Source organism: Notamacropus eugenii, chromosome 3 (genome assembly GCF_028372415.1).
Source record: "Notamacropus eugenii isolate mMacEug1 chromosome 3, mMacEug1.pri_v2, whole genome shotgun sequence".
NCBI classification, from domain to species: Eukaryota; Metazoa; Chordata; class Mammalia; order Diprotodontia; family Macropodidae; genus Notamacropus; species Notamacropus eugenii.
Window position 1 is genome coordinate 241,161,281 of NC_092874.1, and position 21,816 is coordinate 241,183,096.

Below are 21,816 nucleotides of genomic sequence, written 5' to 3' on the forward strand. Positions count from 1 at the left end.
ATTTTCTCCACTCATCCGGCCACTTACTCTACTGTCCTTCTGTCTTCCACTGTCTCCTGAAAACTGTCCAAGTTCATGTTGGTTGTTTCCATAAGACTATTCATCTCATCCTCTGCTGTCTCCTTTTCCTTTTGTCTTCAGTCTTTCCCAACATCAAGGAGTGATGTGATCCCAGTGAGTTCCATCTTCTCATTATATATCCAAAGTATTTAATCTTCAGCTGCAGTATTTGATCTGCCAGGGAATACCCTGAATTAATTTTGTTAAGTATTGACCAGTTTGATCTCCTTGCTGTCCCAGGGACTCTCAGAAGTCTCCACCACTACAATTTGAAATCATTCATTCTGTGGCACTCAGCTTTCCTTGTAACAGGAATATATTACATAATAATATAACTTTTCCTTATACATTGCTACTAGAAAAACCATAGCTTTGACTATACAGACCTTTGTTGGTAAGGTAAGGTCTCTGATTTTTAGTGTGCTGTCCAGATTTGCCATAGCTTTCCTTCCAAGGATAAAACATCTTTTGATTTCATGGCTGCAGTTGCTGTCTACAGTGATCATTCAGACCCTTAAATTATCTCTTGCCTGGACTATTGCAATTGTCTCCTAATTGCTGTCCCCTAGGGCCAGCTAGGTGGGGAAGTGAATAGAGCATTGAGCCTTGATTGAAGACCTGAGTTCAAATCCAGCTTGTGACACTTATACTGTATGACACTGAACAAGTCACTTAATCTCTGAATCAGTTTCTTCAATTGTAAAATAGGGATAATAGCATCTGCCTCACCAGATGTTGGGAGATTATAATGAAATAAGATTTATAAAGCTTAGTACAGTAGCTATGATGCAGTTTGGGGTGCTAGGTACCCCAAAATGTAAGGGTACAGGGTGAGTCTGCCTGGGAAGAATTTGAGCACTCAAGCATTCTTTCAAAGTAGTGAAGTTTATTTTAACACCGATAGGAGCAGGCTAGTAAATCTGTGCCTTGATGGGGTGAGATTGATACTTATATGCCAAAAAGACTGAGAAGATTTGGATGGGATTAAGGAGTGGTAAATAGCTTGGGGTGGCTCAGGTGCAACAGTGAAAGGAGTTAAGGTGGTCTGAGGTGGGTCTGAGAGCCATAGTAAAAGGACCATGGAGTATCTAGGTGGGCTGAGATGGGGCAGATGCCTTGAGTAGAGATACCAGTGATCTGGCAGTGATCCCAGATGTATGGGAAAGTCGAGAGACTGCATTGCTTTCAAAGACATGGTCTTTTCTGTTTAGGGGTCCAGATCCCATCACCCCATTAATAAATGCTTGTTCCCTTGCTTGCCTTCCTAACTGGTCTCCCTGCCTTATTTTTTATTAAGTCTTAATCACTGAAATGGGTGCTGCCTCAGTCAGACTGAGTCCTGTTAAAGACCTTAGCTTGAAAAGACCAATTTCCCCCACTGAATCCAGAGCCATCTCCAGCTGTCCTGCTCAATATCTGGCCACTGGACCCAGAAGGCTTGAGAAGTAAGTGATGCGGGTGACTTTGCACAGCCCTCCCTCACTTAAATCCAATTCACTCAGCATCACCTCCCTGTGTCATGGTCCTTTTTCAGAATGTAGGACAAACAGCAACCCCTGTCTCTAGACTCTCCCTTCTCCAATCTATCCACCCTACTGTTTAAGGGATCTTTAAAAAGTGCAGGTCCTTTTCCTACCCCAGAAACCCTAGTAGCTTCCTTTCCTTTTAGGGTAAAAAAGACAAACTCCAGCGTTTGGCTTTTCAAGCCCTTTGTAATCTTACCTCAATCTGTCTTTCTAGGGTAATTGCATATTATTCTACCATTTGTACTCTGCATTCCCCCCAGCATTCCATCCCCCTTGATGCCTCTACACAAACTATTCTCTTTGCTTGACTTGCCCTCCCTTCTCAGCTTCACTTTGTAGAATCTCTTCCTTCTCTTAGAGCTCAGTTCAAGGTCATCCCTCTTCATGAAGCCTCTTCTGATCTTCCCAGTTGCTAGTGCCCTCCTCTCCCCAAAAATCACTTTGTATATTTTTGTACTTAATGTTCTATGTACAAGGTTCCCCTCAATAAAGTCTTTGAGGGCATGAACAGGTTCATTTTGCCTTTGTATCCCCAGTACCTAGAGTAAAGGTTCTAAACTATGCCAGGCATATAATTGGTGCTTAATAATAATTTAACAAATGCCTACTGAATGTCAAGGAGATAAGAGTGCTGCACTTGGAGTTTAGTAGGATTTGCTTTTAAATCCTGCCCTTGGCACTTGGTAGCTCTGGGCAAACCACAACCTCTCTGAGCCTCAGTTTTCTCATCTGTAAAGTGAGGGAGCTAGATTATATGACCTTTAAGGTCCCTTTCAGCTCTAAGTTCTATGAGTAGGGTACTGACTGGCAGAATCACTTAGATTTTCCATATTTGTGAGGATATTTCTCTCCTAGACTCCCCTCAACACTTCTATTTCATCCATATTACACATGGAAAAAAACCATGTTCCCAAAAGCACTTCTGGAAAGGACAAAAAGGACTGTAGTCATAGAAACTTGATTCAATAAATTGCTTGATTTAAAATTCAGATAAGTGCCTTTTTTTGGCTAACATGAAATTCCTACTTGGAGGGCATTTGGAGCTGGCACCATCCAATTTCCTAGTAAATAGCATTGCTTTGGGTAATATAAATCCATCTAGAAGTTGATGTGATGAGAAAATTTAGTCACAGTATGAAAGTAGAAGTACAATAGATGAGCTGGTGGGTAGTTTACTCTGAAACCTGTAAGAAACTTTGAAGTCTGTCATTTAATCAATGTCTTTCATACAGGTTCTATCGATTGGTTAAAAGTCAGGCAACATTTTTTTCTGTACCACTTTGGAATGTTTTGTTGCAGAATGAATTCATTACTGGGACTTTGAAAATATTTTCGACACTTAGTTTCATTGAAAGCCTTCTTTAACCCTTTTAAGGACTTTCCTTAACTTTTTTTTGGTGTGTCCTAGACAGTCTGGGGAAGCCTACGCACTACTTAGGATCATGTTTTCAAATGCATAAAATATTTGAGATTACAAAGGAAGCCAATTGTGTTGGAATTCAGTTAATAAAATTGAAAAAAGTTCACAGACTCCCCAGATTAAGAGTCCTTGGATTTTTTTTTTTTTAGCCAAGAGACTTGGTTATCAGTACTCGGTTTCTTGTCTGTATGATGATTGTAATGATTCTTATATTATCTGTCCCATACATATATTTTGGGGAATGTGCTTTTGTAAAATTTATACAAAGTTTTCATGTGTTTTCACATATTTGTAGAATTTGTTACAAATAAAAAGGTTTTCATTATATTTATGTGAAAAAGTGGAACTGTAAGAAATTAAGGTTTTTCTATCATAAAGTATGGGTACTAGAATTACACATGATGTGTTATTACTAAAACCTAAAAAAAAAAAAATTTGCTGCAGTGCGCTTTGCTAGATAGTAAGAATTCAACAAATATTCAACAAATGAAAGAATGAGCTGGCCCAGCTGTGTTAAAAATAGATTAATTCTAGATAACATCTGGGTACCTCAGCCTTAGTTTTGTGGATCTGTGCCCCAAATCAGGGTGGACTCAGTAGGACAAGAATAAGTAATTGTTGATATATTTATACAGTGTTTTTTAATGTTTGTGAAATACTTTATAAATATATCATTTTATCCTCTCAACAACCCTGGGAGACAGGTGCTATCATTATTCCCGTTTTACAGATGGGCAAACTGAAGGAGACCTCAGTTAAGTGACTTGCTCAGTCACACAGCTTGGTAGTATCTGAAGCTTCTTCCTGACCCGCCTGCTACCTGGGTTTGAGCTCCAGGTCTCCCAGATCTAGGTCCAGAGCTCTATCTGACTTAGATATTATGGATGGAAGCAGGAGGACGCACACATATGACTTATGCCTTCAGAAACTATCATTCTTTGATGTCAATTTTGAGAAGCAGGTAGGGTCCAACATCCTGGGAGCCTAGAGCCCTTAATTCTGGACTTAACCTGGGCTAAATCGCAGTATTGGGACATTTCCTAGGGCGGATTCAGTGGCTCTCAGACCGTGAACCTTGGTGGATGAATTTAACTAGTTTGTGAATTAATTAAATGAGTTGAATAAGCCTACCTCACTAGAATTTAAGCTAATTAGTTAAATGAGTTTATCTACCTGATGAGAGTTTAAGGATCTAGTCCAGCCATCTGATTAAAATCGGAGAGGAAGGCCACAGAAAGAATTCCCCAGATGCTGCCTACCAGGAGAATGTGCTAAGACTGAACACCACCCGCAGACTTCAGCATAGGTAAAACAGATTTTAAATTTAAAGTGGGGAGAGGGAGAGGAGTGAACTGTAGGCTTCAGAACCAAAAGGAACCTTAGAGATCTGGTCCAGCTTTCTCTTGGCCCCAGCTCTCAGTCGTCACTGTACTAATCTTACTATTCAATGAGAAAGAAGGCATTTATAGAGTTTACCATGGTTCTAGGAGGCCCGGGAGCTTTCACTATACCCCAAGGAGGGGCTGCTGGGATGGGGGTGGGGAGGAGGGTTTTCCCAGCATCCATTCAGCTACCAACTCTCATTAAGCACCTGGCAGAAGAGGATGAGGACCGCACCTCCCCGCAGCCCAAACGTAGACTGCTAAAAGCGGGGAAAGGGAGTTGGGGGAGAAAGGAGAGGAGGGGGTTCTTTTGCCTTATTCTTGGTAACGTCGGTGTACGTTTCAACGCTTCGACATGGGACTGGACCCTAAGCTCCTCGGGAGCACGCTGTGTGTGGGGGCAGGATGGGGAGGTTCTGCCCTCCACCACCCCCCTTTTTGTGGATTGGCGCCGTCTGTCTGCATTTGGGGCTAGTGCCTTTAGCTTCGCTTTGCCCATCCAAGGAGAGGCGGGTCGCTTTGCCATGGGGGGAGCCCGCGGCCGCATCTTGGCCAGCCACACCCCCCTCCCCAATTCAGCCTGCACAGGTCATCTAGGCATGACCTTCTCGGGGCGTGCCCCAGCCATACAACCCTCTATCCCGGGAAGCTTGAAAGCTCGGATTCTCCCCAACCAGAAAAAGGGCGACAGGTGAGGAAGGGCGACGGGAGCGGGAGGAGGGGCAGCGGGAGGGGAGGGGACGGGAGGAGCAGTGGGGGCGGAGCGGAGGGGAGGGGCAGCGGAGGGGAGGGGCTGCGGATGAGGAAGGGAAGCGGTGAGGGGAGGAGCGGAGCTGCGCTACGACGGGCGGCCGGCCGGGAGGGCGCGCACACGCGCACGCTCGAGCCAGTCACGTGGCTGCCGGGCCGCGCTCACCTAACAGGAAGTGTCCCGGGGCGTGAAGAGGAGGGCCGCGGAAGCCGAGCGGCGCCTGGGACCCTGACCCGGTGAGTGAGGTGGCGGGGGCGACAGCGAGCGGGGGCGGCCGGGAAGGCTGAGGCCGAGCCTCGGAGGCCTCCCAGGACCGAGGCCCGGACCGAGGGGCCGAGGACTGAATGCTGAGTCAGAGCGGGGCAGGAGCCGAGCGGGGGGCGGGGCCGGGCGGCCGGAGCCTCCATCCTCTGCCCGGACCGGGCGTCAGGAACCGGCCCCACCCACCCCGTTAGTGAGTCCCCTCCCTGGCCTTCCGACCGCCTTGGGGGAGTCCGAAACCTGACTGACTTAAAGCCGACGGGGTTCGGAAGAGGGGGTTAAGAGGGGTCCTCTGTGGGGCGTGTGTGAACTTGGCCGACCCCGGAAGCTGGAGCCGGTTTCCAGCTCGCGCGTGGGATCTGCACCTCCTCGCGTTCCTTCGGCTTCTTCCCTAATTAGTGCCCTTGGCCCTTTCAGCTGGTCGCTGCCTCGGTTTACTTTGTGTCCGTCCAGCGCACTCGTGAACATGGGCATCTTTCTCCCGGAGCCCTCCTTCTAACCTCCTCCCTACCTGTGGAGCATCGGCGACTCGCCGAGGCCAGCCACCTGCCAGGTACATCCCGCCCCATCCCCTGTCACGAGGTACCTTTTGTTCCCCGCTCGCGTGGACGGGGGTGCCATGCATCCTACCCCTGCCCGCTGCGTCCGGGCCCCTCCTAAGTGCCCGGTGCTGAATCACGGCTAGCTTTGCTGGTGCGGAGACAGAGTGCGAGGAGATTGGCTTTGGTCTTTGGGAAGCCGTCAGACTGTGGCTCGTGAACTTGTGTCCTGTAACGCCTGCCTTTTATGTGTGCTACATTGTAGTGCCTAGTAGGATACAATGTAGCTATGTACTACATAGTGTATCATGTAGTGCCTAATAGTATATTATATAGTATAGTCGTGCACTATGTAGTATACTTACAGTATGGTGCCTGATAGTATACAGTATTCTTATATACTATATAGTATATTGTAGCATAGTGCCTAGTAGTATACAGTATTGTTATGTACTATATAGTGTATTATAATGTAGTGCGTAGTAATATATAGTGTAGTCATGCACTGTATATTATAGTGTAGTGCCTAATTATATATATGTGTAAATACACACACATACACATACACTGTATAGCATACTATAACATCATACCTAATAATATATGTAGTATATAGTTACTTGGTGATGGTATTGAATAAGATTGCTTTTTATAAAGCAATAGGCAGAGTTTAAGTGAGAGAACTCACCAGATTTTGAGCACCTTTTTTTTTTTCCCTTAGAGGACTTATGGGGAAAAATAGTCATTAGTCATAGAAGGAAATTTGACTTCCCCTGCCCCACCCCTTACAACAAAACTCTTTCACTTTGTATTAGATATATAGAAAGTCGTAGAAGGAAGTTTCATATCCACAATTGGCAGAATTCCATCCACGAAAAGAATGCAGTGCCCTCATGGTTTTGCATGTAGTGTTCCTAAGGATACGTTTTTGTAGGGGTTTGATTCATGTTTATGTCTTGTTCACTAACCTCCCAAGTTTGCTCTGAAAGCAGCAAGCTAACAGGACTCCTCTTTTGGTGGACCTGACAGTACTTTAGTCTTGATAGTTTGCCCTCTTGCCCTTAGACTCACCCACTGAAATTTTACCCATTCTTTAAAAGCCAACTCAGATACTACCTACTCCATGAAATTTTCAAGACTCAGAAATAATCTTTATAATAATTCTTTGTATCTGCACTTAAATTTAGGATTGGAAGGCAAGAGGCCATCAGCACCAACCTCCTCACACAGACAAGTTAGGTGATTAGGTCTTACAACTAGAAAGTATCTAAGGCAGAAATGAACCCAAGTCTTTCTTGTTCCAAGCTCAGGGTCCTAGTTACTATTCCATACTGTCTCCACTTCTTCACGTTATGTATCACTTTCTCCTCCCAGATTTTAAGATCTATGGATGTAGGAGTGCATCTTAATTAAATTGTCTTTCACATTTCCTATCATAGAATACTGCAAGTAGTAGAAGCTTCATAAATATTTGTTTGAATTAAATTGGAGCTACTACAATGGAGTGCTATTAGTGGCACTCCAATTTTCCCTTAGTTCACCATGGGTTCAAATATTTTACTCCCATACTGATTTGTTCTGAGAAACAGACTGTATTTATGAATAGAGGCCCAGTCTTAGAGGCAGGAAGATCTGAATTTAAGTCCTGCCTGTGATATGAATTGACTTTGTGACTATGGAGAGATCATTTGACCTCTCAGGGACCCCAGGGCATTAAGTACCTAAGGCATAGTGCATGACTTCTCTCTGAATAGCATTCCCTACATTTAGGCATCATATTTAATTTTAAAAGGTTATGTGTAGATACATAATAAATTTGTGGCATGTCTGAGGAAGCAGACTTTAGGTTACTCCAAAAAAGAATCTTTCAAAGATGACATTTTTCACATCCTTCAGTAATGATTATATTTTTAATATGCTTATATGGTTGCAGCTAAGGAATTTAAATTGATATTTTGCTCTTTGAAACACTTCGCATTTATCCTGGCCTAGAGGAAACAGAGTACTCTTAAATTTTTTCTGAAAATTTACAGAATTTTCTTTGATCTTCTGAGAATTCTCCAAATAAATAATTTTTTAATTATTCTTTACAAAAATCTTGGCAAAGGAAAGTTGTTAAGTAATATACCTTTAATAAAGTAATATACCTTTAACCTATTTTATGGAAAGAAAATCTGAGAATAATTGTAGTTTTCTCTGGAATTGCCATGTAATGTTAGAGCTCATAGATTAGTGCCTTTGATAGGTCACTTTGAGTCTGTATAGGCTATTAAGAGAGCATTTAATATTTCTTCATAGTTCATTCAGCATTTTAACTTTTAAGGTAGTTGTTTTAAACTCATTTGAGATTGAACTGTTTGTATGCTTTGAAGAAATAATAACTTAATATACCTTAAATGTGTGTATATATTTTATAGATATCTATAAATACATGTATCTTAAATCTTTTTCCCTTAGTATTTGAAGAGGATCCCCTAATCAGTCAGAAATGCAGAGTACTTCTAATCATCTGTGGCTCCTGTCTGATATCCTAGGGCAAGGAGCCACTGCAAATGTCTTTCGTGGAAGACATAAGGTTAGTGTGGAGAAAAATTTCAGAATTTGAGAGCTTTATAAAATATTCTTAATAATGTGTAATTAATTTTTGTATAAATACTCATAAAAGAAGCCTATTCATTCAAAAGTATAAAAGTTTCATTATTTGAAGTTGATGTTAAACAATAAAAACGTATTTTAAATAATACTTGTTTTCCGAATGAAAATAGGGACAAAAGTCTGGTACATGGGAGGGATAGTGTTGAGGGTTGTTGGGATATAAAAGTGGATAGGTAGAGAACCTTTAAAATCAGGGTAGAAGTTTGGATTTTGTTTCAGGCAATAGAGGGCCTTTCATAGGTTGTTGAACTGGGGAGCGAAATGGTGAAACTAGAATTAGAAAAATTAGTTGGCAATAAATAGTATATAGGATATATAGGAGGTAGGAAGAAGTAGGGAAGTCAGTGGGGAAGATTCATGGGGTAATCCAGAAGAATTTAGAATATGGTGGTTGGCTTAGGAAAGACGACCATGTGACTCAGAGATTTCAAAGGAAGAGTAATAGGACTTGGTGACAATACTTAAAAGGGATAAAAGAGAGACAATTAAAGACAATTCCAGGGCTCCTAACTTTGGAAAATAGTTGAGAGAGAGAGAGTGTGTGTGTGTGTGTGCATCTGTATAGCAATAATAATAAGTGGTAGTATATGTAAACTGGAGTCGTTCATTTTGTAAATCAAAGAATCATTTTGTAATGCTAAAATGAACCTCTAATTTGTTAGTTTTGAGTGTTTGGAATTTTGTGCATAGGGCTTTATAAAACTGTCATAAGGACTTCTGGTGTACTAGTTTGTATTTAGAATCTCTTAAATTGTCATCCCTTAAATTTGGAGTCTCTAACCATTTTTGTAAGGGAGGAATTTCTAGTCTGCTAAATGAAGGGGTTGGACTGGGTGGTTTCTGAAGTCAGGCACAGTTGAGGGCTGGGAATATAAATATAAAGGATGAACAGAGGAGATAGTATATACATGTATAAGCATATGTAGAATAAACATAAAAAGAATAAATGTAAACAAGTACAAGTTAGTCTGGTAGGAATAGCACTAGGAGTTGGAATCAGGAAAATATTCATGTAAAAGATATTGCTTGAACTACGTCTTGAAGGAAAGAAGGGATTTGAAGAGGAAAGTGATACATTCCAGGCAAAGGGCATTGGCAGTCAAAAGGTAGAGGATGGAAATATGCTGTTTCATATGTGAAGAACACAGAGAAGGTCATTTTGATTTATAGTATTATGAACTGCTTTTTATTTTATCATAAGCCTTGAAGAATAGGGAGTTGGCTTACAAACTGGACATTTCCCCAGGGATGATTAGAACTGGAAGTCACTGTTGTGGTTTGTGGATGAGGAAGATATAATGGCTTACAGATTTCTAGCATGGAAAAAAGTGGTATAAGAATAGTATAAGAGTGTAGGAAATTAACTTGTAGCTTTTTGTAAATCAAAGAGTCATTTTATAATGTGAGTATAAACTGGGCAACAAATTGGTTGTTTCCTTTCCAAAACTGACTCTGTATGTGCTTAAGCTCTTACATGTCAAGGGAAAGACATGACAGTGTCACAGAATTTGGCACTTGAGTACCCCAGAATGCTCCTGCTACTCAGCTAGAAATGATATCAAGAGATGGATAGTTGAAAAATCATAGAATTTCAGGGTTAGTTGGAAGGACTCTTAGAGCTCGTCCTAGTTAGATTCATGCCAGAATAGGAATGCTTTCTACAATATCCCTAACAGTGTTGTTGTCCTCTTCTTGAAGCCCTCCAGTACTATAGAAATCATATTTCCTAAAGCAGTCCATTGCTTTTTTGGACAGTTCTAATTGTTGAGAAATTCTTCCACATCTTGAGCCAATATCTAGCTTTATAACTCTTGTTTAAAATCTCCACAATTTCTGCCTTTTCTTCCTACTTCTGTCTGTTGGTACCAAAAAACACAAATCTGATGTCTGTGCCCTATGGTGGCTTTTCACATATTTTGAAATTATATTTTCCTCCTATAAGTCTTTTTTTTTTTTTAAGCAAACAGTCAGTTTTTTGGAGCATTTGGCTGAAGGAGTTTTCAGTAAAAGGTGCAGGGGACTGAGAGTCTCCATTTCCATGGGTGTGGAAGATGAAAGAAACCTTTTCTTGACCTGCAGCGATTATAGATATTCCTTCCAAAGCCAGTTAATGGCTTCATGTGTAAGAAATGCAGATTGCTCTCCTTTTGAGAAAGTGGAATGGCTGAAGAAACACCTTTCTCTTCTCTTAATTACTAGGGAGGATGAAGTGTTCCATTAAGAGCAGAGAAAGTACTTTAAGAAGAAAACAAAGAAGACAGAGAGGTCTGAACCACTGTCAGGGGGTTAGAGAGTAAAAAGATGTTGCCTGAAAAAAAGAAGGAAACGAGGAACACTGAACGGGTACAGTTATGTAACACATTTGATCCTCTCCTCATTGAAGGTAGAACTGGATGCATTGAAGAGAAAGCAGAAGAATTATGAGAGGACTTAATAGATGTCACCAAGAAGAAGAACATCTTGTGCTGGCCACAAGGAAAAAAAAACATAGTTGTTAACTGTCTGCTGCGGGCCTTTTGTCAACTCAATATGAATAAACAGGTGGTATCCGCTCTTACCCAGGTACTTACCTGGGATGTGACTGGGTCCTCATAAGACTTGTTAAATATGACATCCAGTATTGGCCACCATTTGACTGACATCCAGTGACCACCATTTCTAGTGATTGATGAAGGAATATGTGATTCTTCCAGAAGAAACCTGTTAAGCATTTCTAGGGATATAAAGTCCTTCAGCAGTGAATTTTGAAGATCTTAGAGGCAGAGGTGATATTTTATCACTACTGTTGATTGAAGGCATAGACTTTAAAAAGGACAAAAGATATGGAAATAACAGCTGTTGTTAAAATAAGATTTGAATTGTGGGCCGAGGCTTAAGATACAGGCTAGGGATGGAGTACATCTGAGAGACACAAAAGAAAATTTGGAAATTTACAGATCTGATCATAAGGGCTTTGAAATGAATATGGAAGAGAAGAGAGAAATCTGTCCCTATGAACTACCAAGGCAAATGCCATAGATTAACAGATGATAGAATAATAGTAGAGGTGCTGGTGATTAAAAGAAAACAATATCCAGGAGTTAGGAAAGTATTGATGCCTCCTAAGGGCTGAGTCCCTGGTTGTTTTCTCTACTCAGTACTCTTTTTTGATAACCTCATTTGCGCCCCCCCCCCCCCCCCCAATAGTTGTCATCTTTAAGCAGATGATGCCCAGATCCATATATTCACACTCGATTTTTTCCTGAGCTCCAGTCTCATATCACCAGCTGTCTATTGGATATTTTAAACTAGAGGCATCCTAGACAGTTGGTGATGTGAGACTGGAGCTCAGGAAAAAATCTTGTTCTGTTTTGGAACAGAAGCAGGACACACTATCTTGCATACCACATCCATCCCTCTTGTGACTTTTCCTGGTTCTGTTTAAGATACCACCACCCTTCTAGTCAGCCAGGTATACAACCTTAGAGTTAGCCTCATTTCACAACTTGACTTATGTGGCTACTAGTATATTATGATCCGTATTATATGGCCACTAATCTGTTATGATCCCTACAACAACCCTGGGAGATAAGTGCAATTATTATCTCCACTTTACAGTTGAGAAAATTGAGGCAAATGGAGATTAAGGGACTTGCCCAAAGTCACGCAGCTACTAAGTGTGTGAGACTGGATTTGAACTCAAGTCTTCCTTACTCTGGTCCCAGCAGTTCTATCTACTGTGCCACTTAGCTGTTTGTTATTTAAAGCCCTTCATCTATTTTCTCAACCTTATATGTTACTCTCCTTCACACAGTCTGTGAGTCCAATCAAACTGACCTTACTACCATTCCTTATGCACAATTCTCCATCTCCAGATCCTTGTGCCTTTGCATGGTCTGACTACAGTGCTTGGAATGCTTTCTTTCTCATATCCACATAATCAGGTAACTTAGGGGGACCTACTTTCAAGAATTAATGGCTTGGTTAATGTACACAGCAGAAACCAGGGATAGTATGGTGCAGTGAAAAAGAGTGCTGGATTTGGAGTCAGATGACTTGGGATTGAATTCCAGCTCAATCACTGACCTTGGTCTGCCATCTGCCCTGCTGCTGTTGCCTTCTTCAGACCTCCCAGTTGTTCTGTTCTGCAGACACATACCAAGAAGCCCTGACACTTGCCATCCATCCTGCTACCAGACCTTTAAAAATCCCTGGACCTTTCCACTAGTCCTACAGCTGGATCTTCAATTATGTTGCTTCTCCTTCCCCTTTAGAATATGTTCTCCTTTGAGAGCAGGAACTGCCTTTCTTTTCTATTTGTATTCCTCACATCTTAGCACAGTGCTAAGTACTTAATAAATTTAAAATAAATTTCTATTTATATTTTTTGTTTTATATCATCTACATTTCCCATTATATCCCTCTGCCTCCCAAGAGTAAGAAGAAAAGAAGTTTGGCAAAACTATCAAAAAAAGTCTAACATTATGTGAAGTGTTCCATATCTATAGTTAAATGCTTTTTCATTCATCCCTAATGTCCTTCCAAATTCAACTCAAGTGAATTCATCTTGTACATGAAGTCTTTTCTGATTTCTGTAAATGCTAATGCCTCTTCTCCCCTCAAACTACTTTGCATTGATTTTGTACATATTTTGTATTTATTTGTAGTCATACATATTGTATCTCCATGGAAAATACAAACTTTTTGAGGCTAAATACTGTTTCATTTTGATCTTTAGGTTCCTAGCACAGTGCCAAGAACATAACTGGTCTTTAATTGTTGATTCATTGGTCCCAGATATCTTTACATCAGTGTACAGAACATGAATATTAAAGTGAACTAAAGTTCTTAACCCAAGGAGGTAGATGTAACTTCATACTGAAGCTTGGTTAAATTGTACCTTATGCTGTAGAAGGGTATACTTTATTCAGAAGGAACAGATTATATAATAGGGGCAATGGAGCAGCTCTAATTGTGATTATATATCAAGAAGTTATTCTGTGTGGAAATACATCAGCTTGAGGGGGAAGCATGGCATAGAATATTTAGATAAGGAATAAATTACAAGAGGCAGAAAGGAATGGTAGTGAGTTACCAAAGTCAAAGGTAAAAAGAACATAAGGCCCTGATGCAGTCATGAGGGTGGACTACATCTCCTTTACTCTTCTGCTAGAGGTTTCCCATCAGTAAAGCTGAGCATTGAGACGTTCCATGCAGAAATTCCTTCAGAAGATAGAAAAACCAACAAGAGGAGCTTCTATTTTGGACCTGATTTAGACAAACAAAGAAGAGCTGGGTTAAAAAGTGGAATTAGAAGAACTCTATTCTGTTTTTCTGGACTTCGTTTAGACCAGTCTAGTAATTAAAGTACAGGATTACAGCAAGAAGTTAGCAAATCACTTATTAAGCCACCAACTGGCTAAGTTGTGCTGAAATCCTGGGGTTACAATGAAAAGTGAAAAACAATTCTTGCTCCTGAGAAGCTTACAGTCTGGAGGAGAGAATATGCAAACAGGTACAAACAAGATAATGTACAGGTTAATTAGAGATAATTCAGAGAGTGACACTGAGTTTAAGAGGACTGGGAGAGGCTTCTTGTAGAAGGTGGAGTTGTAACTGAGAGGAAGCAAGGTCTAGGTTAGAGGTAAACAGTTTAGCCAGGAAACAGGTTTAAAAAGCTACAGTTCCTAATTAATAAAAATAAAACTCTACTCCCTTCACATTTCCATACTGATTCATGGCGACTACAGTGTTAGATCAGAAAGGCATCCCTGCAGGACAGTAGAAATTCTACTGAACCTGAATGAACACTGACTTCATAGTGACTAGCACTTTTATGCTTTAGGTCAAAAGTTAGCCAGTTCAGTGAGAAGGAATCAAAACCAAAGATTAGTGAGGCAGTAACTCACTGCTGTCAGTAAATTTGTCAGTAGGCTTTGGTAACTGAAGACTGAAAGTACTAAATGAACATGCAATGATGTGATCGTAAAACAGGTATCCTTAAACCTTTTCATGTCACATACTTCTTTGGCAGTCTGGTAAAAATTATGACATGAATTCCTCAGAATCATGACTTTAAAATATATAAATAAAAGGCTAGGGAAGACAATTATATTTTCAGTTTTTTAAAAATTCACGCATACCAAGTGAAGAACCTCTGACCTAGAAGACTGAGAGCCTCAGACTGAGATATTGAGAAGCAAAGTTGTAAAAGATTGATTGCTTTTGGAGCAAAGAATTGAATTTGAAATTAGAACAGCCTTGCCTAACTATGGAAGAAACACATGAACAAACACCATAGGGATAATTTCAGTCCTACTGATAAAATTGAGTGTTTTTGTACTAAACTCTCCTTATCTCAAGTGCTTTTCTGAGACTCCATACCCCAACCCTAACCCTAAACTAATCATTTTGTTTAATAAGAGGCAGGATGGCATTATGTATAGAGAGCTGGCCTCAGTCAAGAATAATTTCATTCAGGTCAAGGAAGTGGACCAGGTATGAAAGTTCTGTGGGCACTGTGCAAGGAATGCTGACATTTTGGAGTGTTCAGGTAACTTTATAAAGAGAATGATTTTCCTTGTTAAGGTGAAAGATATATCTAGATTGGTCTCATAATCCGAGAAGTCAAGAGAGAGACTTTGGACTTGGCACTAGCGGTGCAAACCAGTGTGGCATAGAAGGTAATGCCAAGCCCCTGGATAAGAGGAAGAGTCAGCTAACTTGAAATAGATTGAAAATGAGAATGGGTGTGAACCAGGAAGTGATTGTTCAAGACTTTAGGTCAAATCAAGATAAATGACCAAAAGGAAAAATATATAATGGGTACGCAGAAAATTCCTTAGACTTTTTGCTGTGCATTATCAATTACCAACCACTTGTGAACCATATACTTGGGATACAAGCATAAAGAAATAAATAATCCCCACTCACCAGGAGCTTACATTCTAATGGAGACAAGTATATATGAAAAAAATAGCATAAATATAAATATATACAAAGCAGTTAAAATTACAAAGTAATTTGGTTAGGAACACGTTACCAGTTGGTAATCTGGAAAAGCTTCATGCAGAAGATGGTAATTGTGAGGCAGAGATAATGAATAAACCCCTAGAAAGCACAGAGTTGGGAGCCATTTTCATAGCGTGTCTGTCCTGTGTGAGGAATAAAGAGAAAGCCAGTTTGATTGGATTGCAGAGGGCAAAAGGAAGCCTGGAGTTGATTGAGTGAGGAAGTGGTCAGACCTTTTCTTAAGGAAATTTACTTTGACAGCAATGAGTAGGAGGGACTGGAGTGGTCAGGGACTTGAAGCAGAGAGTCCAGATAGGAAGAAAGCTGTTTAAATAATCTAGGTGAGTGGTGATGAGGGCCTAAACTAAGATAGTAGCTGTGTCAAGAGAAAGGGTAAAATATGAGAGATATTGTACATATAAAAATGGCAAGATTTGGATAAAGTAAGGAGTGAAGCAAAATTCCAAAGTTTTAAACCTGTGAGACTAGAAAGATGGTGGTGCTATCAGCCAAAATAAGGAAGTTTGGGGAGGATTTTGGATGGCAGGATTTAGGGGAAGAGATGAGTTCAATTTGGAACTAAGTTTAAGCTGCCTTTGAGGTATCCAGTTTGAAATGTCCAATAGGTGATTGATGATGCAGTTCTTGTGCTTGGGGAGAGACCAGGGCTTTCAAGGAAGTATCATCTGCACAGAGGTGACACTTAAACTCATAGGTGCTGATGATGTTACCAAGATTGTCTAGAGGGAGAAGAGACTTATGAAAAAACCTAGAGGAATGCTCACAATTAGAGGGCATAATAAGAGTAACGACCCCAAAGAACCTGAGAAGGAACAGTCAAACAGGTAGCAGGAGAACTAGGAGAGAATAATGTCACCAAAACTGAGAAGGGAGAGAGTCTAAAAGGAGATGGTGGTTATCAGTGTCAAATTCAGCAGTGAGATCAAGAGGCATGAGGACTGAGAAAGAACTATCAGATTTGGCATTAAAAAAAAAAAAAGATCCTTAGTAAACTCAGAGATCAAAGGCCAGAGTGCACAGACCACGTGGAGGAGTAGAAGTAAACTCGAGATGCAATAGACAGTTTTTTCAAGGAGTTTGAGAAAAGGAAGAAAGACATAGTATGATAACTTACTTCATATACATACATTTGTACATACACGTGGAGAGAGAAACATGTTAAAACATGTTTAAAATAAATGTGTATGTATGTACATATATACACCCACATACATAAAAGGAAACTTGAAATGAGTTATACTGTTAAATCTCATTTGAGTCTGATAGTAGTTCTGTGAAGTAATATAGATATTATCCTATTTTACAAATGAGGAAACTGAGGCTCAGAAAGGTTAAGTAATCATATCCATTGTATATCAGACCTGGGATTTGTCCCCATGTCTCTCAACTCCGCATTCAACTCTTTGTCCACTGTACAGCAGCTCCTCTCAAGGCACTTTGTATTTGCTGTTTTGCCGTGGATACTTTATGGGAGTGACTGCAGAATGAAAAGGGGACAGGTTGTAAATCCAAAAAGGAGCCACCTTCACAGATCCAGGATGACAGCAGAAAACTGACTTAAGCAAGCAGTAATTAAACTGGACTCCACAATATGCTGTTTAAGGCTATCATGAAGGCTGTTTTTGGTCATTGATTTGGAAGGTTTCTTCTTAGTTGATTGAATTGTATTTTTAAATCTCTTTAGTATAGGAGTTCTTAACTTTTGTGTGTGTTAGGGCCCTTTTGGTTGTCGGTCTGGTTTAGCCAGTGGACTCCGTTTCTCAGAAGAATGTTTGTAAATGCATAAAATGAAATACATAGGATTACAAGAGAAACTAATTAGATTGCAATGATTGCTATTTGCAAGATTTCCCTTGGACCTGAGAGTGAAATAGATGTTTCATTTGCTGTTTCCTTTTGATTTAGTGTTTATTTTGAGTAGAAACTCTTATCTGCCACCTGTGCCAGGAGCAATATGTTAATGCAGTGTTTTCTTTGAAATTTAGCAGAAAATTTCAAAAAAACACTTAAATTTAAGTAACTTTAGTAAAAAAAAAAAAGTAAGTAAATTTAAGTAACTTTAGGCATACATGATCAAACTTGAATAATCATTGAATAGGAAACATTGATTGATTCACTGTAGCTTTAAAAAAAAAAGTTGTGGTCCTGTAGAAGTAGCCTAATCTGAAAAGTAAGACTTTCTACAAGATGAAGATATAAATTAATATTAGTAGTAGCAGTTGTTTATCCTGGAAAAGAGAAGACTTGGTAGGGGAGACAAACGATTTTCTTCATGTACTTGAATAAATGCCTATCATGTGGAAAAGAGATGAGTTTTGTTTTAGTTCCTAAAGACAGAAGTAGGAAATGCAGATTAGAGAAGCAAATTAAGTATGAAGAAAAATACGTATTGTCCCCATTAAATAGCTGCTAACAAATGAAATTTTTCTTGATATGTAATAGGTTCCCCACCACTGAAAGGTATTCAAGTAGAGAGAACCTCAGTGACCACTTGTAAATTACTGCTCAGTAGCGGGTTGAGACTATATGGTTTCCAAGGGCCCTTACAACTCTGAAATTTATGATTCTTATGTTGTTACATTGGCTTTATAGAACTGCTGTTTTTCAAAAAAGCTCATCGTGATCATTGGTTTTTTAAATAAAAATAAATTTTTAGCAATATTTTTTGCTTTTACATCATCTACATTTTCTAGTATAACTACCTTTCAGAAAGCCATCCCTTATAAGAAAGAATAAAAGAGGGGGAGTAACAGTTTAGCCAAACTAACCAACATTAAAGAAGTCTGACATTATAGCCATTGTTCCTCAGGGATCGTCTCTGATCTCTGCAAAAAAGGTGGGCGGAGAAGGTACTTTCTCATATCTTTTCTTGGGGACCAAGTTGGTCATTATAATCATATGACATTCTGTTTCAGTTATTTTGTTATTAATTTTTCCATTTACACTGTTGTGGTCACTGTATTTGTTGTTTTCCTTATTTTCCCTGTTACTTTATATCAGATCATATAAACCTTCCTGTGCTTCTCTGTATTCATCATATGCATCATTTCTTACCATACAATAGTATTCCATTAGTCATGTATCACAATTTGTGTAGCATTCCTCAATATCATTTTTTTATATTGATTGATTTTTGTGTGCAAAGTTTCAGTGTGTAGTAATTTAGGTATTTAGGTACTCAAAATAATATCTCTTGTTTTTGAAATCATAGCATGAAGTGTCTTCTGGTACGAAGCTATTAGTATCCCACTTTAGCTACATGATGCTCTTAATTGTATTAAGCATATGTCATATTTAAAAGTAGATTTTTGCTCAGTCTTCCTCATGTGTAGATTAAGTACTTCCTAAGTGATAATAGCTACAATAGAAACCAAAAGTGTTTATGTGACATAGTTCTTATACTTTTGTTTAAATGTAAGTAGCCTTTGTACCATTTCTTTGTACCAGATTGTACCAAGTAATTTATAAAGACATGAATATTTGTAGTGATTTTAATTTTCTATATAATATGTTTAATTAGACATTTTTCTCTTTAGAAAACTGGTGATTTATTTGCGGTCAAGGTATTTAATAGCATAAGTTTCCTTCGTCCTGTGGATGTTCAGATGAGAGAATTTGAAGTCTTAAAAAAATTAAACCACAAGAATATTGTCAAATTGTTTGCTATTGAAGAGGAGGTAAGTATTTGTTGTATTTTAATCAATCATATCTTATGTTTGTTGTAATTATGTAAGTTCTATGTGTTATTAGGTATATACTTAAATTTTTAAAAATAATTTTATTACTATTACATACTGATTTCATTTGATCCCTACAGCAATCCTCTGAGGCAAGTATTATTATCCCCAATTGATAGATGAAGAGCCTGAGTTTCATAGGCAGTAAATGACTGTCCAAGGTTACACAGCTTTATAAGGGGCAGAATCTAGTCTTCTGACTTCCAGCCCAAAGCTCTTTCCAGTGTACTACACTGCAAACAGGAGTTTAAATGAGTGAAGGAAAGAAAGGCAATCAGAAAAGAAATCTCCTAGAAATTAGCAATGTGATAGAAGTTAGAATTCCAGACACACAGTGTAATACTAGGAAGAACATAGCTAAATACACATATAAATAAAATACAGAGGAAAGTCAATCTAGTACAAGAAGCCAGTGGAAAAGGAAAGAGGAGACCAGAATTTGGAGATCAGACAAAAGGAATGGAACTTATTAAAAGAAAACATTAACAGAAATGAGGATAATTTAAACATTTTTTTTATTATTATTTTGAACTTGACAGATATCAGCAAAAATGACCATTTCCTTATACAAAGAACAGAAAAAGGATGTATAAGAAAGCATGGCTCTCTTTTAAAGCATCTTTAGCTTTTAAAGTGTGTGTGTGTGTGTGTGTGTGTGTGTGTGTGTGTGTGTGTGTGTGTGTGTGAAACACAATTAAATCTAGTCTAATTTAGGTACCTGAAGACTTAGAAGATATTAGAGGAATAATAGGGAAGATACATAGTATTGAAATCTATGCTTAGCCTTTTTCTTCTTGTTTCTTCTGTGTGTTTTATGTAGTCAGATATTGCAATACAATAACGTTCTTTATTCATTGAAAGACTCTTAGGAATAGAGAAAATACTTGATAATGTTTATAATATGATTTTCCCCAAGTAACAGGGTGTAGAAAAACTCTTTAACCCCTCAAAGAGAAACATCTCACAAGGAAATGTGGGCAAAAACAAAATGAAATGATACCCAGTTGCTGAGCTGCCCTGCTGAATTGCTTTATGATTTTGCAATTCAGTTAAGCATTAAATATGACATTGACCTTCCTGTCTCAGTCCCTTTCAGAACTTTTCTGCTATCTTCTGTGTTTTTTGTTGTTTTGTTTTTGATGCTTTATTGATACTCGTTTCTTGTCTTCCCTTTGGGGAATATTATTACCTTCTCTTAATATATTTCTCTGTTCTCCTCTAACACTAAATAAAAGTCCTCATTGTAAAAATTATCATTTAAAAAAAAACAGCAATCCAATCATTGGCTGTGTCTGCAAATATATGTATCATTCTGTGTTTCTAGTCCTTCACCTTATGTGCAAGAAGTGGAAAGCATACTTTATCAGTCTGCTGGAGTCTTGGCCATTTTGTTGATACTGGTTCTTAAGTATTTCAGTATTTGCTTGAAAATGTATACCTCATTCTGCATCTATTTGTCATCCTTCTGCCAAGAAATACCTCCTCATCAGTCTTCTGGAATCAAAAATCAGTCATTGTTTTGATCATAGTTCAGTTTTTCATGGTTTTCTTTTACACTGTTATAGTCAGTGTATGGATTCTTCTGGTTCTGTTCGGTTTATACTACCCAGGCTTCTTTGAGTCTGCTTTCATTATTTTATGCAGTCCAATAATACTCCATTATGGTCACATACCACAGTTTGTTCAGCTACTTCTCAGTTGTCTGAGAAATAACCTAAGGCATTCCATTAGATTCTGTTTCTTTCTTTTTGCTCTTTTAGTCTCCTTTGAAGACTAGGAATTTTGTTTTGTTTATAATTATTCCCTCTTACTAGCCCCTTTTAACTCCTCCCCATCCCTTGTTTTCTTTTTGAGTTTGATGTATTCCTTCATCAAACTCTGTGTGTTCAACCATCCTTTATCCATTTCAGATAATAGTAAAGTTCATTTGATGCCCACTCCCCCTTCTCTTCCTCTGTTCTCATAGACCTCAGTTATGAGAAATCGTTCCATTACCTTTCCTTGTTTCTGCATTCTTATCCTTCCTTCTCTTTCCTCTCAGGATTTCTATTTTTCTTATTTAATTCCCTTAGTACCTTTGAAGAAGTTCTGAAGGGACACTTCTTTATTTTTTCTTTACTAAAATGTTAGCTCTGTATCATTGTACATCTTCTTCCAAATTCCCAAATACATTTACCTTTCTAGGTTTCTGTGGGCTTTTGTGTTTGCGTTTCAGAGTTCTGAATCAGCTCTGGTCTTTTCATTAGAAATAATTAAAAGTTCTCTATTCCATTAAAAGTCCATGTTTTGGATTATACTCAGCCTTGGTTGTAAGCCTTTTTTTATTCTTTTTTTCTAAGCTGTTGCCTTGTTTATAGCAAAAGCCACTAGGTCTTGTGTGATCCTGACCACAGTAACTTGGTACTTGATATATTTCTTTCTGGCTGTTTGCAGTATTTTTTTGTTTGATGTGGAAGCTTAGGATTTGTGTTATG

The 21,816-nt window shown here is 38.9% G+C and overlaps 1 protein-coding gene across 2 annotated transcripts in view; it reads left to right on the top strand.

Moving 5' to 3' along the window:
* Positions 1–5,269: 5,269 nt before the first annotated feature.
* The window catches only part of TBK1 (TANK binding kinase 1), a 54,732-nt gene continuing 38,185 nt past the window's right edge, over positions 5,270–21,816 (top strand). The window contains exons 1-4 of one of the 2 annotated variants that reach the window (XM_072655267.1): positions 5,270–5,375; positions 5,818–5,953; positions 8,397–8,514; positions 19,142–19,282. In XM_072655267.1, the coding sequence (XP_072511368.1) occupies positions 8,428–8,514; positions 19,142–19,282 (228 nt within the window). In that variant the 5' untranslated portion in view covers positions 5,270–5,375; positions 5,818–5,953; positions 8,397–8,427. The remainder of the gene's footprint in view (positions 5,376–5,817; positions 5,954–8,396; positions 8,515–19,141; positions 19,283–21,816) is intronic. The other variant, XM_072655268.1, reaches the window with a different exon arrangement.